Here is a 25762-nt window from a genome sequence, read left to right as displayed (position 1 = left end):
TGACGACTGTGACAAACCTGAAGCCGTCCTCCCACTTTTCTCCCCATCATTTACGCTTTGTAACATTTGTGAAAAAGCGCATAAACAATCAATCCTCTGCTCAGGTGGCATGGGGAGGGCCGTCGCTCTTGGATCCCGACCCCGGGTGGTGGATGAGCGAGGGAGGATCACCTGGGTAGGGGAGACTTGGGGGAATTGTAGGGGGTTGTCCTTTGGTGAGACGCAGTAACCCCCATTTCCATTCCATGAACTATTGGTCCCACCTGCATTTACTGAATATTGAGACCCTTTTCCCCTCTGCCTGGAAAAAACACTAAAGACATCGTAAACACGGGAACACTAGGAGGAGGATGAAGTAGAGGAGGTTCGCAGGCAAGACAGGGGATCCCCCTTTTCCTTATGAGAGCTAATCCCGCCCTCTCCTGTACCTTTTCTGGGGCTTTTGCAAACCATCTCCCCTCATTTCACCCACTATAGTATTGGGATGAGGAAGAGGCAACTAGGAGCATTGAACACGAGTAAGTCATTTCACCACTCTAGTACTGAGTCGAGGAAGAAGCTTGTAGAGTGTTATAAAGGTTGGGCATGTCTCAAGTGCTCCACTATTTACGACCAGGCAATTACAATCATGAACTCACACCTGCAACCTGTCAAGTGGTTGCAGGTGTATAAAAGGGAGAGTGTCCAGCAGCAGAGAGCCGGGGCCAATCGTTGAGGGCCTGAAGGGAGAATCCTGCATACCAGGAAGTGGGTCCTGTAGGACGGCCGAATCTAAGTGATTTACCCGTGGCTGAAACTACCGCGGGCAAAACGTTCGCATGAGAAAGGTGCGAACTACCAAACGATCTTTCTCATGCGAACACGCACACACACAACACCCCCCCCCCGACCCACACCCCCAACATAAACAAACCCCACTTACCTTCATCTTCATGCTGGGTTCCTGTAGCGCCAGTTCCCTTTTCACTTCTGTGATCGTTTTTTTTTTCAAACGGAAGGCTGCGGGGGTGTCCCCCGCAATCCCCTCTCACTACCATAAAGCAGCCCCCATTTATTTTATGTTTTTACAATGCTACCACCAATGGTTCAAACTTTTGGTGTTTGAACCTTTGGTGGTAGCATTTTTAGAACTTTTGGTCGTTGCAACCATTTTTTTTCGGTACAATCGTCCTAAACCAGGAGGGCCAGGACGCCGGCAGACGATCCCAAGAATCTATGGAGCCAAGGCCTGGGTGGGCAGCGAGAAGGCCACAGATGTGGAGCTTCACTGGTCGGAGGTTCAGAGCTGGTGCTGCGGACAAAGAAGAAAGGAGCAGAGTTACCGAAAGCGTGCACGGTGATAAAGCAGAGCTGCTGGCGAGATACAAAGAGAAGGTACAGTGTAAGCCGGGATCGCGGTCAAAGGAAAGCGTGTCGGTGGAGCAGAAGCCAAAAGCACAGCTGCCCGGAGGAGACGCCAGGGACAGGTGAGTGAGAAGGGACGAGCCCTCGGACTGGGGCGCTCCTGTGGGCTGTGGGAAAGCCAAAATAGATGCTGAATTAATGAAAAAGCATGGGCAAAATTAAATTAACCCAAAGCAATGGGTTGAGGGGAAATCTAAGGACAATTTAAAATGCAAGCAGCAGATTAAAAGATCAGTTATCGAATATCGAACTAAATGAAGGCTTTTAGCAAAGTTATGACTCGATCATAAGTCTGTGTGAAATTCAAGTACTGTTTATTGAAAACAAAGCACAAGCCGTATGAAAGACAATGGAAACCAAGCATGAAAGATTGCTAAAAAGTATGAAAGCAAGGTGACGAAGGAACAAAAACACCACAAAGTGAACTATATGCGAAAACACATTGTGGCAAAGCCAAGAGACTGGCAAAGAAAAGAATACATTGTGGCAAAGCCAAGAGGCTGACCAGGAAAAGCCAAGTGAGTGTGAACAATTACACAGGTAAAAATACAGAAGAACCTGTGTGGGCCTAGGAGCCTGGGTTCCTGGTTGTGTGACCTGTGATGGGTGGACCATGTGGTCCGACAACTGCGCCTAGACTGGGGATACCCCAACTGTGAAAGCCAAAGAGGTTGCTGAAGTGAATCGGGAGAAAGCAATCTGATTGAACTATTAAGAAACCAAAAGGAGTGTAAAGTTGACCTGGAATTGTTTTTGAATATTGAGAGTGTGAGACCAAGTTGGCAAGCTGAAGTCTTGGGAAAGGAAACCGGAGACCTTTTTCGGAATTGTGTTGTCTTGAACTTAGGTAAGGGAACCCAGAGACTTTGTGAAACTGTCTTGAACTTGGGGAAGGGGAGCTGAAAGTACGTCAGGAGCTGGAGGAAGCTCAGAACTTTATTTGGAACACCGTTCCGTTTATTGCTGACAATCCTACACATTGTTTAGCTTTAGTTGTGATGGCAATGTGTACACAGACAGACCTTTCAGTTGAACTTTCTGCCTCAGACTATCCTTAGTTTCTTTAGGCAGGGAAATCCCACCTTAGCATTGGGCAAGTTAGGCCTTCAGCCATCCTGACATTTGAGTTATTAAAATATTTATTTTTGAACTTTGAATCTGTTGTCTGTGTCCTGCTTCATGATGCCTTCATACTACTTGTGTGTATTTGTCTAAAGTTTACTATTGCCTGGAGTAATGCTTAAATGTATTCCTGGATAAATGTGAATACATTTACTTAACTGTGACTCTAATATTGTGTTAGTTACCTTAGTATTTATAACCCTACTTGTATAGATCCACAGTATATACGTGTATTCTTGACTATTGGTGCGCCCTGAGTTCTTTGTGTTTACCTACAGCCCTTTTCCCTCCTAGACTAAGCCTGGCTACTTGGCCATAGCTACCACACCTTTTGGGTAGTTCAGGCCAAACCTAAGAATTGGAGCCCCGTAGACCTAAGAGGGAGTGTGCTCTAGTCCTGCCATAGGTGGACTTTCATAGAACTCCCCAACACTGATTTCCCCTATTCCACCTGGGTTGGCCGCTCTTGGTATTCTTTTGGTGGTCGTGATGTTTGTACCTTGTAAGAGCATCTGTTTTGGGTTTCTGACAGGGGTGGTGTAATTAGCTCGGCTTTATACTGTTTAAAGTCTCCATTGCCGAAAATATACAATACTCATTTAACGCTAAGTTGGTCCTGATGAAGGCGTCTACAAATGGAACAGTAAAGTGTGCAGAAACATATATGCACCGTTTTTTTTTTCGTGTTCCGTCACATCAGGACAGGAATCGAAGCGGTGACGAACACCACTCTGAGGATTATTGTCCTCTAATTCTCCTCATTTATCAGTGCTATCATTTCCTTTTGTGTGGACCTCCTAGTGCTTTGGCGTCACTGCTAGGTGACGTGTTATAGCCCAGTACAAAGCTCAGAAAGAAGAACATGTCAGTTCTGGTAATGATTTAATGTCTTGCTGTGGAAAGTTGCAAGAGTAGATCAGATGAAGACATGCTCAGGCATTGATGGCCAACACCTGTTGGCATTGGGAATTGGAGCATGCAACTGCACAGATTTACTTCTGCTGGCTTTTTCGGTGTCCATAATTGTCATAATACAGGGATTTAAATATGTATTGTGTTGTGTAGCTTGGTTTTATTTTGAATGGAATAATGTGATGTGTGAATGCTGTCATGTCGCATTAGTTGAAGACGTTTTTGATGCTATTTTGGGAGTCTGGCACTTGTGTGGGTTTGTTATGGTAAAAGCTACTTATGGGTATGTGTCTGGTGTGTATAATTAGTTTGTGACAAATTTAAGAGGGTTTAAAACTTTTGGGGAAATGAAAGGACTGATCAAATTCCAAACGTATGAAATAATTGAATGTACACATGAATGGGTGGAATCAGCAGGCCCTCCATTACTCCCTTGGTCCTCTAGAGGCCGATACCGGGGGGTGTATCTGCATTTCTATTGTACACCCTTTGGGTGGCATTCCTGTGCTGGGTTCTGAGACCACTCTACAACATTCGATCCTGATGAATTGGAGATGCTTTGTGAACTAGAGGGAAAAGTATGGGGTCCATAAGAGGGTAGACGATTGCACCCCTTCGCCCAGTGGGAATGCTGACAAAGGTGTGTGCTTTTCATCCACAGGTGGTGCAGATGCAGTGCAGCCTGGAGCGCAACGAGGAGAAGACGCGGTGGCACGTAAGTTACCGCTTCAGTCTCTGGCCAGTGTTTCCTCTGTTCCTGGCCCTGGCTGTATCCTCTCCTTATGCTATCAAAATGTGGGTCAGATCTTGGCCAACCAGCAACCAGCATGATGGGCACTTTCTCACGGGGGGTGGTGGGGGGGCTGGCGGCAGGCGTGATGTCCATGTGGGAGTCACTCCTCCCTGCCTCGCTATGCCAACTTCACTGTTCTACTCATGGGCCCAGCTATAAGAGCAAGCACTGGCAATGCCGACAGCTTGGGCTTTTGTGAAGGCATGGGAAAGGCACTTGCGAGGCACTGCCTGTAGTGATATGAACTGGCCATTGATGGTAGCAGGTGCAAAATGGCGCGAGTACCTGGGCATCTAATAGCATTGCCTGGAAAATGCCTTTGCACAAACCAAAAACTGTTAGCTTTGCCAATGCTTGTTTTTTTATAGGAGTTCGGTGAAGGGACACGCACACTGCTTATAATTCAAGTGCCTGAAGGCAGACCTGGCCAAGACATTATTATTAACCATTACTGCATTTACAGCTCCAATTAAGCCATTAATTCTCAGAAGACTGCTTTGAAATAACAGTGGCAGGCACTTTCAGTACAAAGGATGATGTCACGGCTTGATTAAAGCGTAGTTTAGAGGCCATTGGCAGACGCTCTGGAGAAAATTGTCTGATTATTAACCCCATTAGGTCAAAAATAATAGCTATTGATGGTTAAAAATAGAAAAAGACGCAATGTCGCCTGGAGATTAGATGTTCATAATATTGAAACAGTCAAGGCATACACCTATTTGGGAATACTTATGTTCTCTGGGATAAAAGTTGACATGCTGCGAAACTTTGTTGAGATGAAAACCATGAAAAAAGCGCGCTTGATTAAAGCCCTTGCAATTTATAAAGCAGGCTACTCGGCTGCAGGTCTTGTCAAACTATACAGACGTTATATTGTACCGGGCATGTTCTATGGGCTTGAACTCTTTTTGGAAAGGGAAGTATTGTGGCTACAAACATTGAAAGGGAACATTTGGAAATCCTTGTTGGGATGGAGGCTTTAAATTGCGAACTGGTCTCAACCTCTATGAAAACTATTTGGGAGCTAAAGCGCGGGGTGTTTTACCTGAAATTTTTGGATCTGGACACCAATCGAGATCATTTAATACACAAAGTTTCCCTTGTGGCTAAGGGAGAATGGACTGAACCAAAATGTTTTAAATATTATGAATAGGAAATCTGCAAATATTATAGTGATATTGGTTTTACGGTAGCGGGGCCTTTTATTCTAACCTAAAGAGAAAGCAAAACTCTGGGGATGGATGTCAACGTATACAACCTCTGTCGGCTAAATCTAAATAGCTTGTGTACGCAAGGCAAGGGTTTCGTTTTCCTCATCCTGGCAACTATCTGGTAAATTGCAACAATAAGAGGCCCCAGGATTTCATGTTGCGTTTGCGCCTCTGCCAGTTAACGGCCCATGAGATATTAGGCGCATGGAAGGGTATTCCTCGGTCTGAGAGACTCTGCCGAGTATGTAGAACTGCGGTTGAAACCATCCGCCATGTAGCCCCTAAGAGCCTGATCATGAGTTGGGTGGTATCCTTGCTGTAATACCGCCCACCTTTATTTGTGTTGGCGCCCACTAGTCCGGTGGTATTGCCACCGGATCACGGCTTGGGCGCTAACTGTTACTTCCCATTCCCCAATGGGGAATTTTCAGCGCAATTACCACGTGGTAATACCGCCGCCGTTAATTGCACCGAAATGGGCGTTTTGATGGAGTGTTTACCCCTATCTCTGAGCCGGGGATAAACACTCCTGACTCGAGATTGGGTGGACCCTTAAATGCGGCGGTAACACATTTAAGGGCTACCGCCGAACTCGTGATGAGGCCCCAATTGTCCTTGGCTTATATCCAATTACAACATTGATTATAGCTCTGATGTTTCCAAAATAGAAAATGTTGAAACAGATCAATTTTGGGGCGCTGTCTACTCTGGCGAACACATGAAAAGAATGTTGTCAGTATTCTTTATTTGGCAACAATTTCTTAGGAAAATTGATTCATTTTATAGTTTTTTCACTTTTAAAATTTTGTTTGAAAATGTATTTTTGATGTTTTAAAATTGTGGGAAATTGGATTTGGTCTTTTAAATATTGGAAATCTTTTTAAAAAAATGTTTAATGTACACAGGATGTTGGTTTTATGTGTTTAACCAAAACGACATAATAAAAAATAAATAAATAAAGCGAGCTCCGAGAGATCCCAGTAGGATATGTTTTGGGCGGTGAGGGGACGGAACTGGGGGGAATGACCATGGGATTAGCATTGGCCATAGCCAGTCAATGAGTGGGTATCTAGCCACCTATACTCTTTGTGTCCCTCCCCATCTGCCATATTCCCATTGCTGTCCTCCCATGTAACAGTTTTGGTTTAAAGATGGTGAATTAGCGCCACATAATAGTCAAAAGTAAAAACGAAATACAGCCTATTGAGTAAAGGTTAGAAACTTGAACTCTGAACCGGCAATGCTTGTTTGGTATAGGGTCTTGCTGGGTGTGCCTTTTGGCCACTGACTTGGCTTAACTTCATCATTCTGGCAGTGCATAAGGCGGTGCCACCTCGCCACCTGAATTAAGTGTGTCCTTTAACATGGGCTGGCAGTGCCCACACAGCTAATTGTCATTAGAAACGCGGCATTCAGCCTGGTGCCAATGGCAAGCATTTTCATTTATGAAAAGATGTTCTGAGTGTGAGTGTTTTCTCATTAATGAAAGCTGACCACAATCCAACATGGCCACCAAGTGGAAAGGAAACTAACTTTTAGAGTAGTTTTTCCATTTCCAAGGTGATCATGGTGTTGCAGAAGAGGTGTCTCTCTGCACGTTTGGTGTTTTTTGGTGTTTTGTTAAGGTGCACTAGTGGAGTGGGTGAAGCACAACGCGAGCTGATGGGAGAGGCCAATAGCTCGCTTAGAATGCGTGCTTTCATCAGAGAATACAGCCCACTTTCCAAGGAATCTGATTGGATAAGGCGTGCCACCAAGGTGCTAGTCTACAGTATAGTTAATCTAATCATCCTGATTGTGACGACTGGCGAATCTCGACCCCCAGAAGGGATGAGGGAATCATTAGGTGGGTTGTTGCAAGATTCAAAAGAAGACCCAATGGCAAAACTAGCAAAATTAAAATAAAGCAGACCTTACGGCTGCGGAAATGTGGAGACGGCCATCTCCATAGTTTCTGGACTTTCCAGGTGGAAACATGAGCCTCATTGGTGGGTGTGTTGGTGCCTAAACAAAGGAACTGCTGCTACATAGAGGGCATTAACCCCTAAATACTTTATGCCATTTCCTCCCAAACCCTCTGGATAAGTGGTGTGACTTTTACCAGATCCCTCCACCCCAAACCAAACATCACTAATTCCTCTTGGCCAATGACTTCATCTTTCTCTGATGTTGGTTGTTCCACCACAAAGTGCATTTCTTTTGGGTGATTTGCATGAATCTGTGTGATTTGGGCGTGGCAGAATTGTTTGCCGTGGAGTTGATCGTAGTCAATTTCACAGCGAAACCAATTTTGCAGCGGCAAAACTCCATAAATCTTTGCCCCCACCACCCTAATACACCCCATCCTCCCCCCAATTACCTTTTGCACGTACGCTTCCTTCTCACCCTGCGGCATCAGTTCCGTTCCTCTTACGTGGGTCAGATCCGACGCTGCAGGGTCCACTTTTCTCTTTTTGTTTTGTTTTTCCGTCCCTCACCTCCAATCCTCAGGAAGCGGTAGACACCCCTGCTACAACCAAGGGCATCAATGCCAAACATGGTTAGCGGGGGCGGGGGGGACACCCGTGCTCCCCATGTTCTGTAGTGATTACACAATTTGATCGATTTTAATCGATCGAATGGTACTGGCGGAATTCAACCAGATGTACCATTCGATCAATTAAAAAACATCAAATTGGGTAATACCGATTTGCATGGCCTTTCCCTTTTTAGATCCCCTCCCCCTCATCCAATGCCTCCACATCCAATGCCTCCAGTTGATTTGCATGGCTCATCCCTGAAGCTCCTCCCACCCCAGCCAATACCTCCAGTTGATTTGCATGGCTCATCCCTGAAGCTCCTCCCACCTCAGCCAGTACCTCCAGTTGATTTGCATGGCTCATCCCTGAAGCTCCTCCCACCCCAGCCAATACCTCCAGTTGATTTGCATGGCTCATCCCTGAAGCTCCTCCCACCTCAGCCAGTACCTCCAGTTGATTTGCCTGGCTTATCACTGAAGTTCCTCCCACCTCGCCCAGTGTTTTTCGGGGCTTGCTTCACTCCTTTCCTTTCACATTTTTTTAAATTTGCATTTTTAAAGCGCTCACACAGCCCTGGGGCATCGAGGCACTGTTACAGGAATATGTCTTTGTTGCAAATTTATAACACGCTTAATACCCAGAGGTTTCTAAGCGCGTGTTGCTTCATGTCATCTTGTTTCTAAGGCGAGCACGTTGCCGCTGAGCTATCCTCCCGGGACGCTTATTTCGTACCGGTTGTCTGCTGCTCTACTTTTTACTTTTCTTTATTATTTTGTATGGAACTTTTATTGAAAGTAGCTAATTATTACAAAACATTAAATTGCACCCATCTTGTTTAATAGATTATATCATGGAGCCATTTACAACATCTCCAGGTTGTCCATATCTCCACATAACTAAAATGCATTATTATATATTATTATTATCTATGGTTATAGCGCAGACGTAGCTCGGGAGCAGTGCAGCACTGAACACATCATAGAGCCAGAGGTTCATTCGTTATGTTATGTTAGCGGTACTTGTATAGCGCACTGTCGCCAACGGAATTGGTCCCCAGGCGCTCTGGCGGATCTGTAAACCGGAAGGGCGGGGTAGGGTTAGTCGGGAAGTGGGGAGAAGTAGAGTGGGAGAAGTGGTGTGCTGTTGGCAGCTTCAGCTCGGTATACACCGAGTGCTGGGCTTTGGTGCTAGTATCGGATCGGGTGAAGGCCTCGAGTGCTGTGGGTGAAGTTTGTGTTGTTGATGTGGTGTGGTAAAGTGCGTGCGGATTGCTGGGAGAGAGATGGTTGTGTGGTTTTGTGTGGGTTTAAGTATGCAGAAGATTGAGGGTTGGGTTAGTGGGGTCTGTATCCTGGTTCAGGTACTTATGATTGGTAGCAAGCATTTAACAAGTCAAAGATTTCAACCCTCGTCTTGTTTCTCCATTGTTTCTAAAAGCTTTTGTTTTCTTTTTCAGCTCACCCTGTCCCTTAAATTGGAGGATAAGCTGCACCGGCAGTTAAGTTGCGACCTCCTGCCCTGTATGTGTGCCGCTCCCCTTGTTTTGTTTTTTGTACTATCTGTGATCATGGTGTCTGTGTGGTTTTGTTTGTGATTATGCTGGGTGGCAACGCCCGTCACATGACTTGGCTCCACTGTTCTTCTTCTTGGAGTTCTCGACTGTGTGACCCATACAAGGTTCTCTTTTGTAGTTCTGAAATGTAAATGAGCTTTATATTTAACGTGAATTGATGGATCGGACACATTGGTTTCATTTTGTGTGATTAGGTGTATTTCTGGCGTCTGTAAATTGGACCTTTTGGCCAGAATTTATGTCTGTATACCTGACCTTTTTTCGCCCAGTTTTTTAGTGGCCGTCCAGATTTTGCCTCAGTGTCAGGTGTTTACCCCAAGTGTGGCGTTCTTGAACACCTCCAAGTTAATAAATATTGAAATGTCCACAATTCTCACCTAGTACAAGAAAGGTTTTCCACCAACCACCTCAACATATCGAATTTACTGTCACTGGGCCACCATTTCCTTAAGTAGTAACACCCAGGATTTGATCTGAACTCCAAATGTTGTGGATTCCAATTTTTTCTGGGCCCTCATTTTGTCAAACTATTATTGTTCTGGGTTGCTTTACTCTCGCGAGTAGGCCTTAAATAAACGCGACTGTGGAGGACTGGGCACCTGACAGTGCTGGGGTATAATCGAAGGTGGTTCGGCTGACAAATAGGGTCACTCAAAGAAGGGTCACTTCCAGGCAACTAGTGCAGTGCTGCCACCCTCTAATTGAGGATGTGATAGTGTATCCATTCGTTAGATCATTGTATTGTGTCTTGTCATCATGACTGTTTTGGGACCAGCGCTATCTTTGTACCCTTGTGACACGAAAAGGGAGGCAGTATGGTTTCGGGAAGTCTTAAAATCGCCACTAGACCTGGTGTGGAATAGGTTGGGTGCCACCATTGCCTTGGGTCGCGCAGACGCCTTAGCTAATGGCGTTGCAGGTTTTCAGTAGACATTCCCCTAACTCTGATGCGCATGAATGATGTTGATGTGTAGGCAGGAGTATCTCGATTTACTAACCTAGTTTCCTCTTTCTGCAGCGGACAGCTCCAGGGAGATCGCCACAGAGCTGGTGCACTATGGTTTCATTCACGAGGTGGGTCTCCAGGCTGCGCCGTGTTCGGTGTACAAACACAAGCTGTGTGAACTCCTTCCTTGTCTTGACTCTGTGTTGGGCCATCCTCTTGCCCCCACTAAGCACCCCCACTGCCTCGTCTCCAGGATCTCCTTCTCTGGCTGGCCTCAAGGAGTTTCTCCTTACTTGTCCACTTCTCTCTTTTCGCCTCTTCTTTCTGTTCTCCGTGCTCTTATCTGCTTAATCTCTTCTCCCTCCATTAACTTCCCTGTTGTCCCACCCACTCACCCTTTTGCCCGTTTCATCCACCATTCCACACTCACTGATCTGCTTTATTGCAATGTTATTTTGTGTGTTCCTAGTTACATACTGATCACTTTCCATTAACCTACTAATACTATGGTTTAAACTAAGTTCTACTTGTCATTGGGCCTCATTATGATACTGGTGGTAGCCGCGCCCTTCAAACCGGCACGGCTGCCGCCGGTATCATTTTCTTTACAGCGCCCGCGAATGGGCAATTACCGGGTCATTACCGCCTTACCGGACCCGGTAATTGCCCATTCACGGACGCCAGATATTCTTCCCCATTCCCACTTGAGCCCATAGGAAACCCCTTTTACCCAATCTATGGACCAACCTTCCAACTTTGGTCGACCTTGCCAAGCTGATGAAATCACCCTTCCTCAATTCCACTTGTCAATTAATCGGGACTGACTTGCCATCAAACCTTTTAAAAATGCTTATTTAAATTCCATAACTTAATTGTCAACAATGGACTTCTGGAAATACTGGGATGATGAAGAAGAGAGATCAAGCAATGTGGGGCAAAAGAGACTGCAAGCTCAGCGAGTCCTCTAGTGTTTCCTGGCACACACCTATGCCAATGTAAGCAGCCCAAACCGAGAATCAAGGACAGCTGCTGTGGCGACTGGCAAGAGAGCTGCACCTCTCTGAGAGGAACGGAGAACCGAAGAGCTAGGACCGACGGAGAAGAGAGAAGCTGCTGAGCTAACAGATGCTGCTTGCACGCCGGGAGACGGTGAGGGACTCCTGGGCATTCGCAGATGAAGGAAAGCAGCGTTTCACTTGCCGGAGCCAAGAGGAAAACAGGCGTGGACACCGGGGCATATCAGTGAGCATGGCGAGTGCGAACATTTGGGAACCAATTAACTATGAAAGAGATAAAGAATGGACATATTGAAAAGGGGGAGTTTAAATCACAAAAAGCCCCTCTTCTAGTGTGTGAGTGTACACAGTGCAAATACTTAAGCAGAGAGAGGATAACATATCAGAGGGATTCGTTATCCAACATTATCTATTAGCAGTTTTGAAAGCGGGCAAAGACCCCGAATGAATAGAAGCCCGGGCAGGAGAGTATACCAGGCAGTCACAAGTGTGTGAAAACCAGAAGCCATGGCAGGAGAGTATACCAGGCAATTGAAAAAGATTGTGTTAAACAAGAAAGAAGAAACCACACTAAGAGAGAAATACCAGGTATCCTGAAAAAAAACGAAATTGTAAAGCTATTATTGTTTGCGTGCAAGTGTGGTAGTTGGCCAAGTGAGGCCCAAAGAACTGTGGTGTACAAAAACCTCAAGGAGTAAAGAAGAATCTAGGGGAAGGTAAATACCCTGTGGAGCCAAGACCTCTTCCCTTGAACCTTTGTTTGAACCATTTGTTCTTCCTTTATGAATATTTTTCTAAACCTTCCATGGTTAAAGATATTTCCCTTTTCACGTTAGAGTTTAGTTTATAGTGCGAGGGTCAGAATAGAACTTTGGATGCAGTACAGTTTTTTTTGACATCCTGACACGGGTAGGTCCTTAAATTAGGTTTATGTAGGGAGATGCCTGTAAAAGCAGGGACAGAGAGGCCTTTTCCCAAACCCTCTTATTTTCAATAAAAGTCTTTAACCAAAAACATGGCTAACATTTGTCCGGGTTCCATTCTTGACTCCTCACAGTGACAACAGTCCAATCAGAAAAAGGGTTAAGATGCAGCAGGTTCACCAGATTCATTCAATTTCTTGCTGCACCCAGTTTTATCCCCATTGGTGAATTTATTAGCATGTTAAGCAGTCACGTTTTGAATCCAAAGTCCTTGGTGGTCCTGGTTTCTCAATTCCCCCTTTTCTGCATCTTCACTGAATCCACTCTCCAAACCCTTGTTTCTATCCCTCTTTCATAAATGCACTGGCCACATGACCATGGATCTTTCTCCTCTTCTCTGAATTCACTTACATATCCTCTTTTACCTGTTGTTATTTCTTTTCTCTATCTCTCCTGCCTTCTTCTCCCTTTCTTTTCTACTTCACGGTTTTGAGCACTCAGTTTGTTCTTATCCCATCAGGCCCGCTCTTCCTTTTGTCTCCTCAATCACTTCTGATCTGCACCCCCTCCACCTATTTGCATCACAACTATTTGAGTCATCCTTCTTACTCATAATCTCCCTCGTGCCACCTTTCTTCTGCAAACCCCTGATTTTTCTGCCCTGGTGCTTTTGGATTTCTCTGTTGTACCTTCTTCCTTGGCACTCTGCTTCCCAACATGTCGTTCAGTGGCCTCTTTCTTCCCTCTCCTCATCCACAAATGTACCCTTATTCTCTACATCACATTTTGCTTATTTTCATCACTTCCATCTCCATGGACCCTATATCACCATGCCTTCTCTGTCTTCCCTTTCTTCGTATCAGCTGATATTGTATGACTCTTTTTCTTTATCATTATTCCATCATAACTCAAACTGCTTTTCTCAGAATCTTTTAATCTGATTTCCTTTAATGGCACACTGCAAATGCCGCCTCCATTCATGGCTGCTGCTTTTCTCCCCCACCCACTTCTTCCCCGGTGTCCTATATACACACACGCTACCGTATGCTTTTCCAGTTCTCCTCCCCTTTGCTATTCTTGGTCCTATTTGATCTTCTTTGTTACCGACTGGCAATCCCATTGCAATAACCTTTTCATTTCTCCTTGTGCCAGGACGACTGCCAGAAGCTGACCAGTTTGCTAGAGGATGCCTTCCATAAGCACAGTCTCCACCCGTGCGAGGTGATCCAGTGATCTCCTGGCCCACCTTGATCTCCTGCAAAAGTCATGATGTCGTAGGGCAGAGCTGGTGAAGGATGCAGGCCCCACCCGCGTTGGACCTGCGAGGAGCGTGGCGTAAACTGTGAACCCGGCCTCTCGCGTTACTCGCGCTTACTTGTCCATTTTGCTTAGCGCTCCGCACCGACGCACATGGAGAGTGAGTCTTCCTGAGAAGGCAAGCGTGATGGCTTGCCTCAATCCAGAGAAAGAAAAGCAGACAGAGTGTGATTGTAACAGGGATTGCTGACTCTTATTTTTAAATTTTGTTTTATTAATGGTCCAAAGAAGATTTTCATGAATGAAATCATGACTTCATCAGAAAGACCCATCGGAAATCCAGCAGAACCCAGATGCTGGAAAAACACACTTTCACATCAGCCTGGGTGCAAAACTGAGCCAACATTGGGCAGACCAATAGCTTTCGAAGGAGAAGATGTTGGGCCATGCTTTTGACTATTTGTGATGTCTTGAAATTGACTTCTTGTTCTAGAATTCATCACACCGTTGAAATTGTGCATGTAACTGAGAGCCATCTATTGTCCAGATAGTCTGTCTGCTTCTTTAGTGGCAATCTCTTTGAACTCTACGGCCCATAATCCCTCCTGATGCGCTCTGAGACCGATCTTCTCCATTCCGCGTCAAGTGCTGGACAGGAGACCTTCACTTCAGGGAGCAGGTTCTGGCCACGAAAGCAGTCGACTCTATTGTGCAATCGCACTGCTTGTAATCTTACCTAAAATGTTAGTGTTCTATTATTTAGTCCTTTGCGTTGTATTATCGAACCACTTTTCAAGGCAGTTGGTTGGGACGTCGCTAGCTGTGGGAAAACAGACCGGACCAATCGTAGTATTGAAACTGATGTATGTTCTAGATTAAGATGATGTTGAATCACAGTGCATTCTGGGGTCACTTCTAACACTACAAAGGTCTTATTGCAGGCACTGAAGCCAAAACACCAGCATAATTGTTTCTCAAATATTGGTATCCAATCACTTGATGGCAAGAGGTGGCATAGCAGTGAAAACCATGACCTGTCTGATTGACCACAAAGTGGTATTGCCTTAGGAAGATTGAGAAGATTTGTTTTTGCCGCACAGTATTGCACTAGTTTACTTTGTCTCGCCTACTGAGCACATCCATCTGTTTTGGTTCATCAACTTCAGTTTGTTCTTCCATACGCTCTTCTCTCCATGGAACCACTCACCTGCCTTTTGTTCATTCTGTCTGCTGCTATGTTTATCGAGCCACTCATGCTTCATCTGTTATTGCTTGTGTCTGTCCATGTTTTCATGTGTCCCTGCATCTGGTTATCCATCTGAACATGTGTTCATTGAATCCTCTGCTAATTATTTCTCCTGCCCATCCATTCATCCGGTATTGCATGTGACCCAACATCCATCTTTTCTTCTGTTGATTGTATTAGCCATCCTCTTTGCATTATCCTGTCCTTTTTGGTTGGTTCTTTTTTTTTTAATCCATCCTTCTATCCACTTGGTCGTCATTTCATCTGTCCACTGCTGTCTACGTACACAAATCAGTTTACATGCTACACTGATTTTCCATTGGCCGTCAGTGGATCCATTATTGATAGGAGCCATCCCGGCATCCATTTCCCTTCTCACCCTGTCCATCGTTCAGTCTAGCGCTTGACTCATCTATTATTCTTCCAATAAATGCCTTCTTCCATCGCCTTATTCACATTTATGTACACAAGTGAATTATTCATCTGTCTTTTCGTTCAGGTATTTATTTTCCGACACAATCACTCTCCATAACCACCCGCCAGCATTCGTTTCCTATATAGTATATTTGCCTGTCTGGTCATGCTTGTATTTATTGATAAGTTTTTTGATTTAGAGCGCTCCGTGCACAGACCCTTCCACGTGCCATGGACGAGCAGGATATCAATCGGAAATGGATTCTCAAATTTAAGAGGGTGTTTAGACGGGTGTTGCTCAACGCCAGTGTAGCCGATTGATTGACATATATCCTTCAGTGGTGGCCACCCATCCCCACAATCCATTATCATTAACATTGTTTTGGATCCTCTTAATACAAAGCCACATTTTCCATGTTCTTGATCTTTCGGTGCTTGTGCCTCCAAAAATTGAAGCAATCAGGTTTTGCTTTTTAAATCCCTGATCTAGGTTGCGAAAGGCATGGGTGTGTTGGAACGGTTGGGTTCCGAGGCTCTGCTCCACATACCTCTTCCTTTTTGTTCACAAATAACACTATTTAATCCCATTTTGGGTGAAAATCCGGGTGTCTTCGGATAGTGGGAGCTGTGGGTTTTAAATGATGGTCTCCTTACACCGTGGCTGCAGGCAGCGTTGATCCTAGATAATAACATTGTGTATAATGTCATTGTTGTAGCGCCTCGGCCCCGAACATTTTATGTGAATCTGTGACTTTTAGTAGGACTTTCCTAATTGTACAGGGCCCTGTTGAACAGCGTTCAAACTGCTAGGGTTTTGCTCGTTTCTCGCAAGGGTAAGAAAACACCTCGTGGTTGAGGGCTTGATGCTTCACTGGTGTGGAACGAATGTGCCTTCATCCATGGCCACATCGGTGGGCCATTATTACATACAGTTCCTCCCCTAAAACTGTTTGCCGCTTTCAGAGGCTAGTGCCCCAACAACAAGATTTTAATGGTACATTGTTTGTTTTTAATGGGAACTGCGAACCTAGAAGACGGGGATCCTTGGTAATAACTGTGTACGTGTAAATACTGACGGCGTATGAGGATTTTAAGCAATGACAGTGAGGGGTTGGGTTATAGTGTTGATTTTGGGGGCAGTTTGGTGCATAACGCAACACTCACTGCTGGTTGACAAGTAGCTATTGGACGGAGTGGAATCAAATAAGCTTTAGCAAATTAGTTGGGTGGCACAGTTGGCGTTTTGATTTTTTTTTCTTAAGTATTAGTTTAGTTTGAAAATCGGAGTTCAAGGCGCCCATGGAGAGCACCACGTGTATTGCAGGTCAAATGGGACATTGCTAATTGAATTCACTCTGCACTAATCCAGCAATCCTGTCCAGGACAATGAAATCGCGCCCGGTGGCTTCTGCTGCCTATGTTAGGAATAGGTTTGTATTTAGAAGGTTATGGTCACTTCACTGACTAGCAAAAGCCATTTGTCTTCAGGTGTGAGTCCATTGAATACGAAGTAGAAGCCTTCTGGCTTGAGAGGGAGTCTCTTGAATAAGAAGTAGGTACCTTTTAGCATGAGGTTTGAGACACTTGATTAGGAAGTGGGTACCTTGTAGCATGAGGTGAGAGACACTTGATTAGGAGGTAGGTACCTTTTGGCATGAGGTGAGAGACACTTGATTAGGAAGTAGGTACCTTTGAGACGCTAGGTTAGGAAGTAGGTACCTTTGAGACGCTTGGTTAGGAAGTAGGTACCTTGTAGCATGAGGGTTGAGACACTTGATTAGGAAGTGGGTACCTTGTAGCATGAGGTGAGAGACACTTGATTAGGAGGTAGGTACCTTTTGGCATAAGGTGAGAGACACTTGATTAGGAAGTAGGTACCTTTTGAGCATGAGGTTTGAGACACTTGATTAGGAAGTAGGTACCTTGTAACGTGAGGTTTCTTGATTAAGAAGTAGGTACCTTTTGGCATGAGGTTTGAGACACTTGAATACGAAGTAGGTACCTTTTGGCATGAGGTTTGAGACACTTGAATACGAAGTAGGTGCCTTTTGGCATGAGGTTTGAGACACTTGAATACGAAGTAGATGCCTTTTGGCATGAGGTTTGAATACAAAGTGGATGCCATTTGATATTATTGCTAGATTAGTGCAAATTGCTAGATTAGTGCAAATTTCACCTGCAGAAAATATCACGTTGTGCAAAGGATGATGCAGTGCTGTACTTGTGTGCTGCGACCACCTCACACACACCTTGATGTTGAGACAGCAATGAACCGCCCGTACAGCAGCAGATACAGAGACACCGCCTTGTAGTTCTTTCACAACATAGCTAATCTTCAGTGCGTTTCAGGAAGATGTAGCTAGCAAGACATTTCACTAACATCCTGGAGCTTGGTCGCGAGGTGGGAGGATTGCGTATCTGAGTGGGGGTAGATCAATGCCCACGATGCAGATCCTGTGTACCACCCTGGATCCTCAGTCTCACATAAAGGAATATTTTCTGATTTCCGTAGCTTGAATTAGCAGCGGGGCACCCTTGTGTTAGGAAACTCAGTCCTCTGGATAGGATCAGTCAGAGCTCCCGTGTACACTACACCAATGCGCAATAATTCATGCTCTTCACCACTTGTGTCTTTACTATCTGTGGGCACCTCACCATAAGTCCCAACCCGTCGGTATACTATCAGGTTTCCATAGTGGCAGAGTTGCTAAGTGGATCCATCTACAACCCAGCCAGAGGAGAGTACTTGGTGGCTATTAATGGAAACCCGGCTCCTCTTTTTCATTACACAACACTTTGCGCGTCACAGCTTTGTGACATTATGCAGTTTATTTGCACACCCTATTCCACTTTTCCTTTCTATACATTTCCTCATCGAGTTTTCCCTAATCCTTAAATTGATGAATGAATTGCAGCCACAAGGATCCTCGCGACTGCTGCATGTGGTGTTGGGGGTCTAGGACATCTTACCTCTGAGTCTTGTAGCCTGGGCTGGTTCTAAAATCAAGGCATATCAGGCAGCAACGGATGGAGCCACCCACAAGGAGTTGCGGGGGGCAGATTGTTTATTGCAAGCAACCAGTGTTGCCCCATTGAAGGGTCTAACACAAATGTGGCATCTGCAGCTTGAATCTGCCATAGATCAACATGCAGTGCAACACACAGCATATGGGGCTCGGGGGTGGCAAATGTCCCTTGCAGAGTTGTTTGCCCTTATACCAGCCTGCCCCTAAGAACCTCAATACTGGAGGCACTCCTCTAGGGAAGTCCTCCCACTCTACTCGCAGTAGGCGTTGAAAGCCCTCCAGGCGGAAGGTGCTGGTTGTGCGTAAGATTCAGGGTGTGTGATGCTTAAATCGGAGTTCTGTGTACACAATTTGTGCGGCGGCAGCAACGACACCAGGTCGTAGACCGGTGTGGGCAGTGCTGCAGGCAAAGAAGTGGGATTCTGTCAGACAGGCACACTTCTTCCATTCTGATGCCCTTCTGACAGTCCGAGGACCACTCTGCAACCTGTTATGGAACATTCTAACCGCAGCAAGGGGTGCCGAAAGCCTTTCACCTCTTGATTCTGGGATGGTTACAGTGCCGCTCGGTCCCTATGAATTAAGTAAAATAATTCTGCAGCACCACTTATGTTTTGGGTATTTCCGCGCGAGCTGGTATTTTAGCTCACATGCTACATTCATTTGTTTTTTCTTCCACTCGTAAATATTTGTACAATTCTATTTTTCTCATGTACCTACCGTGGTGCACTTTGGTAGGTTTACCACAGTCGCCCATTTTTGTTAGCCTTATTTTGTTCACATTAGATTATCACTTTTTCTGCATGTTACCACAGCACCTGCATGGACTTTGGTTGCATTATTCAGCTGCCACCAATCGGTTTCTGTTTTGTTTCTATCTAGTCTCACTCACCTAGCACCTTGCACACAGTTGAGTGCACCCACACTTCGTTTGTTGCACATCACGTTACTAGGTACTTCTCTACGCTGGTGTGGGTGATGTGGCAATAAAAGGCCGTCCTCTGTCATGCCATGTGTGCCCCCTGATGGCGGAGAAAGCATGGACACCATAAGGGGATAAGCGCATGCATCGTGCTACCCGGTGTACAATGCGCACATTTACAGAACCTAGTCAGCGAGGACTCCACGGCTCTGGAATAAGCAAAGGCTACTCGTTGTGGCATTAGTAGGCAGGTGAATGAGTGCCTCTTCTGTTTATATGTGCCATTGTTCGATAGTAGGATCGGATAAAATGAGACTTCCGTAACCCTCATATGGTCAAAGTCTCTTAAGTTTGGAGCTTGGATTAACACCTCAGTACTTTAGATCCTCTGATTAGATTTTGTCATTGGGTACTTTAACTGTCAAGTGTCAAGTCCCATTTCCCTCCGGTTCAGGAGTTCGCCAGTTCAGTCTGATTTCAATTTTCTCAACAGTGGGTGCGTATGAGAGAATACTGCCTGCTAATAGGATTTCAAAATTGCAGGTTCTTTAAACTAATGCTGCAATTCGGCTGTTGTGTGTATTAAAAATTGAGCACATGAAACCGGTTCTGCAAAAAAAATGTCCCTGGGCTGACAGTCAGGGACCTCAGCCAATTGAAGATCCTGGGGAAGGCGCCGGTCTGGCTGATCCGTCTTCACGACTCTGCCAGATGCCTGAATGTTGGGTAAGAATCGGAAGAGCATTTCATTTGTTAAGCCCTCTGGGTCCTAAAGACCTATAAACTGAGCGAGCAGCCTAGCTCTGTAGAGCGTAGTGCCGAAACACTTGAGCGATGTGTTAGGATTTTCTGCGATTTACAGGGCAGGGCAGACCTAGCTGTCTGTGCCCATTTAAGTCTGCAACCTCAGGGTCTACTGCTCTGCTCAATTCAGAGCTCTCGTCTTCTCCTTCAGTGGCTGAGTCGCCTCGTAATGAGGTGCTATACATGGATCCGCTTTCTTCTGGAGTGATTTTCTGAAGGCTTGAGGTTTGGGTTGCTGTTGAGGCACTTCCAGGGGGGCTGGGCCAGCACCCCTTGCCTGGAGGATATGTGGCATGAATATTAACATCCCAGGGCTAGTGTCTGGCGTATGGTTTACACCGCTCATCAGCTGGATGCTCTTGTGACATTCGCTCTAAACCTGCTAGGGATTCTTGGCAGAATGTTTTATTGCAAAGGTGGTCAATGTGATTTTCTGCATGGCAGCCCCTGGCCACAGCTTAATGGGTTTTTAAGCCTCAGGAGATGTACAACTTGGAACATGCATCAAAACATCTCTAGAAACTGAACAGGAGTTATTTGCGGGGACGAACTGGAGGGGTTATAGTCCTCATTACGAGTTTGGTGGTAATTCAGTAGTAAATCCACTGATTTACTTGCACGCTCGTTTACCGTTGCTGCCACTTTGTCCCGTGGACTTGCCACTGGATTATGAGTGGCAGCCCAATGGTGTTGGTCTCCCTTTTTGGAGTTCATAGAACTCCATGGGGATTGTGAACAGATTTACTGTGAGCGGCAGATAATACTGTGCGGTAAATATGATATATGACAGTAAGGTGGAATATTTGCCTACATCTTTTTGCTGGAGATAAATTGTTCACCGTACTGCCAAACCCCTGTTACGGTGGTGCTGTAATTTGGCAGTACCGCAATTACTGCTACTTTACCACCACTTTTTTACCACACTGCAGTACTCCTAATGAGGGCCAGTGTGTCTATACAGCACGCCAGACTCTTGCTTATTGGAGGGCTTGTAAGTGGCATGTATTCAGTATGCCTACGCTAATGTGAAAGGGGTGGAGCTCCATTTTAGATGGGGCACATGCCAAGAAAAATGAATCATTCCACCAGTGGCTTACCAAGATACCGCCACACTGCCTCAGCCACACTATGGCATCAACCAACATTCCAGGCCAATAATTGCAGCATTTGAATTGGCAAATTCCGTCCGTGCCAACCTGTGCTAAAGTGAAAGCGACCCCTGATGTGAGGTTCACGCTCATTGGAGCTCGTTCTTTTTGGAGAATAGTTCAGTCCATACATGAGTAAGGCACCCAGTAGAGGTGAAGCCAACCTGCTATGAACGTGGCGAGCGACAGATCCGTTATGGAAAAAAGGACCCTCTTGTGTGGCCTCCCATTTTAAGGAGGCCGCTTTCCTACTGGAACTATTCCAGCCTTTATTTCTTCGTTTTGACAAATGGATTCTTATTTCATGATTTATTTGTTGGAAATCCTACAAGAAACTGGTCATTTTAAAAGACCGCTCCCTGTAGCAATCTCACTATTTTCTAGAAATATTTTAGACCTATCCGCATCTTTTTAAAATGGCTGCAAGCCCTTGTTGAGATTGTATAATTAATACTTTTTCCGAATTTCAAAAAAGGATGCTTGGTGTTCCTGCACCAAATTTAAATTTGACACGCCTGACATTTAAAAGGACCACGTCCAAAACTGGAAGTTTATGAAGGTGCCCTTTTGTCCGGCGCCACATATCCCTCCGCCTCCAAGCAACAAGTATTTTTGGAATGACCGTTCTGCTTTGATATTTCAGGTTAGCCAGGACCAGGCACTTGGACTGCAAGTGTTTGAAGCAGTGGCCTTGCATAATGTTTGCCATGTTGCGACTCCTACCTCTACTGGTGGCGGTCATGTAAAGAGAACCGACAGTGCAGGTTATCAGACGGTCAGTAGAGACATCCAGGGTATCTAGAGACATCTTAGACAGGATGGTGTGTCTCAAAGTCCAGTTGGTATGTCGTTCCCAGAGCAGATGAACCAGCAGGGCTCGGTCAGCTATGTCAAGTGAGTCCGTCATGAAACTGACTTCCTGGGTGGAACGAGTTACGGCACGCCAGTGACCTTGAAAAGGTGGACGATGGCCTCATTGATGCCCAGCTACTTAAATGCAAGATCTAATGCGACTTCAGAAATACATAGTTATTGTCAGGATTTGCCCATATGGCTGTTTTTTTCTTTAAGCCTGTCCCCCCCCCCCCCGAACCTCCACTGGTGACATATATAAGCAATATCACACACACAGACTGACTGGTTCGCACATCGGGGGAGAATTGAAGGCGTCTTCGAAAAAGGTTAATTATTAGTTGTCGTTCGACAGTTGGCTTGTTCCTTGATCAACATGGGTAGGTTTCAACACCAATGCATCAGGAATTGGTCGTAAATTGAGGTAGCCAACGTTTTTAATCATTCCATCATAGGTACTGCCTGTGAAACCAACACCCAAAAATACGGGATATAGGGGAGTCTAGAGTGGTAGCACATTGCATGAAAACCGGGCTCCTTTAGTCTAGACTTGAGCACAACTTGCTTATTTAAAATGTGATCTTCATGACTACTCTTCCTCCATTACCCAACAGTAGTGAGAATGTCTCTGAATGCCAGCTTCAAGCCTTGTGATTTGTTCTCACTGATGGCATGAATTCGTCTGAGATCAGACCTGCAAGTCAATGTACGCTTTGTAATTATGCTTGAGCACAGGGCAGTCGTGAACTCATAAAGGCATCACCGTCTATTGTTGGCAACTTGCTCATCACACACTATGCTCTACTCTCTTCTCTACTCCATTACCGGGCGAGTTCTTTCCACCCAAAACTCAAACCAGAGACTGATCCAGCAGAAATGTTGCACTGGCCTTGCACGTGTTTGCCCCTTACCTGTCCTGCTGCCCAGTCTGGGTAGCCATGTGAGCCAAGGCTGGCGCAACCTATGAGAGCCTTCGTGTTGAGCCCGGGGTCTTCTCCTTGGATGTACACTACAGGAATAAGCTGCATTGTTGGAGAGCTCTTGTCCCGGGAATCTGGCTGGGCCTGTCCCAGGACATTCCATTGACATCCAGTGCTTGGGGGAATATGTGCCTTGTGAATTGTATATGGTTTATCTTCTAGTTTTTATTATATTTTAAGAAACCTGACTGCCCAAAATCTATAAATAAGAAAATAAAGTCCCTTGTTTTGGGTCTCCTTGTTCGGCTTTTCATTTTTCGAGTTGTTTTATTGTACTTATTGCCAAGTCTGGCTCAGCTAGAAGATGTCTGAAAGTTGAATTTGTGTCTTTAATCAGTGGCAAGGTCCCTGTGTTCGTGCATGTTCCTGAAGGTATCCGCCAGATCTTTTGCACGTTCTTGCCATTGGAAAAGGTCCGGCTAGCCGGTGGTCTACCTTAATCTCTATTGAAGGAGTGATGCATGTCGGAAGAGAACCCTGTGCCTGACATGCCAATTGCACCTCGGATTCTCAGTGGCGTGGGTAGTAATAGGCTTGTTATATGTGGCCTCCATTTAAGCCAATCATGTACAATACATTGCAACCCAAATGTCATAATTATCTCTGCAATCACTACAGTGAAACAGGGCTCCTATTTCACTGTTGTGATGTCACGCCTACCTTAAACCGTTGCCACAAAAACGCTTGTTGGGGTCCCACCTCTTGCGGATCCCTCACCGGCATGCCAAGCCACTTCGAAACAGGAAGTGACGGCCCTCTTAGGGGAAAAGATACCCTACCTTTAACGATTGAAAGGCACCCATACGCAACTTACAGTTCTACAAGGATGGCCATCAACTATGGGGGGGGATATTCCACCTCGGGGTACAGAGTCACACCATAGAAAACTCAAGCTTCCCTCTCGTCATCACTAGGATGTGACACTGAACCCCCCGCTCCCCTCCTGGTGGAATATTCCCCCGCAGTTGATAGTCACCCATATACAAGTCTATGGGCCTCATTACACGGAAGGCGGTATGGGTCAATGGTCACCGGTAAGGGTACCGGTGACCGTTAACCCATACCGCCTTACTACGAGGTCCCTTTGCCGGACCTGACCTTAACGGCTGGTGTAGACCAGACATTACAGTTGGGACCCGCAAAGGGACATTGGTGCTAATTACGGTACCGCAATTTGTGATGCCGTAATTAGCTCCTTCCCCATTCCCATTATGCCCTATGGGGCAAAAATGGGAATGGGGAAGGGCCATGGAGAAAAGGGGAATTACCGCCCCGCCAACCTTGGAATGGGGTGGTAATTCCCCTTTCCTCCATGGTGGTACCGGTATGGTACCGGTGGCAACCATGGTGCTAATAGCACCATGGTTTACCGCCTACCGTGTAATGAGGCCCTATATGTTATGTCTTGATTTCCAATGTCACTAGATCTTCTACGAGGAGTTTGTGAATGGGACCTCTGCTCTACGTGCCGTCCATCACTCCTCAAGAGTTTATCTGAAGTAGCTTTGCCTGGTTGCTCCTTCCTGACCACGGTCCCTTTGTCTACCCGGGATATCTGCAGATCTCGCGCAGCCCAGTCATGTGACGGACATTTCTTAGCTGTCTTTGTTTGCAGAATTAACAGTGGCTACATTCAGGTCTTGCCTTTCTGCTGCTAAAACATGATGGCTTTACAAAAGAGAATCCGCATCATTACAAGTTCGGCGCTGCAGGAAGGAAGTGGTGCTAATTCTGTTGACTACACTTTTTTTTTACAGCAATTAAATTACTGCCATTGTTGCCGCACCGCCAAATTGCAAATTTGGCGGTAAAGTGGAGGCTTTACCTCCCGCAACGAGCTGGAGCTGAGTCACTTCTAAAAATGAGTGGGTTTACTGTGCTGTAAATCAATCAGCGGTAAATCCACCAAAAAGTCCCCGTGGAGTCCTATAGACTCCTAAATCGGGAATTCCATTGCCCTACAACCTCTTACCCCAGTATCCGCCTCCAGGGTTGAGGCGCCTAATCATCCACCATGCCAAGCAGCTCCAAAGTAAGGGGAGCGCTGTCGTACCAGAAAGCTGCCCACCCCTTTAGCCAGATCCCAGACTTACTCACCTCCGCTCCCTCCTCTTCCTGCCCCTCAGAGATAGTACCAGACCAACCCTGCAATCCTTCCTACACAGACCTCCCAACTGGCCCTGCCAGTCCACATGCATCCCACCCACCCCCTCCAAATCTACTCCACCTCCAGGCCTTCTTTCCCCCCTCCACTCATCGACTCAGACATGTCCCACCCTTTGCCTCCCTGAACACTGCCCTGGCTACCCTAGCCATGGCCCCTCAATCCTCTGCCCTGCGGACCCTCGCACACACGCCACTGACACCCCAGAATCCCTTAAAACACAGAAACAGCACAACCTGGACCCTTTCGTCCCAGCACACCGCACACTGGGCCTCATTACGAGTTTGGAGGTAGCCATGGTGCTATTAGCGCCATGGCTGCCCCCAAACTCGGATCCGGGTTCCTTGAATGAGGAATTACCGAGTCATTCCAACCCTGGAGGACCCGGTAATTCCTCATTCAAAAAACCCACCCCCCTTTGAGCCCCCACAGGGCTCAATGGGAATGGGGAGGGAGCTAATTATGGGCCTGTTAATAACGGGCCCGTTATTAGCTCTCTGGTCCCCTTGCGGGACCCGCAAAGGATGCCT

At 46.0% G+C, this 25762-nt stretch overlaps 1 protein-coding gene across 4 annotated transcripts in view; it reads left to right on the top strand.

Moving 5' to 3' along the window:
* Positions 1-23301, top strand: part of NRBP2 (nuclear receptor binding protein 2) — a 464081-nt gene extending 440780 nt beyond the window's left edge. For 3 of the 4 annotated variants that reach the window (XM_069621852.1, XM_069621853.1, XM_069621854.1), the window contains exons 15-18: positions 4100-4153; positions 9418-9481; positions 10553-10608; positions 13572-23301. In XM_069621852.1, coding sequence (XP_069477953.1) covers positions 4100-4153; positions 9418-9481; positions 10553-10608; positions 13572-13652 — 255 coding nt within the window. In that variant the 3' untranslated portion in view covers positions 13653-23301. The remainder of the gene's footprint in view (positions 1-4099; positions 4154-9417; positions 9482-10552; positions 10609-13571) is intronic. The other variant, XR_011278688.1, reaches the window with a different exon arrangement.
* Positions 23302-25762: the final 2461 nt, after the last annotated feature.

This window comes from Ambystoma mexicanum, chromosome 5q (assembly GCF_040938575.1).
Source record: "Ambystoma mexicanum isolate Mex_15411 chromosome 5q, UKY_AmexF1_1, whole genome shotgun sequence".
In the NCBI taxonomy this organism is placed as follows: domain Eukaryota; kingdom Metazoa; phylum Chordata; class Amphibia; order Caudata; family Ambystomatidae; genus Ambystoma; species Ambystoma mexicanum.
The sequence above is the reverse complement of the archived record's forward strand: the minus strand, read 5'-3'. Positions and strand labels throughout refer to the sequence as shown.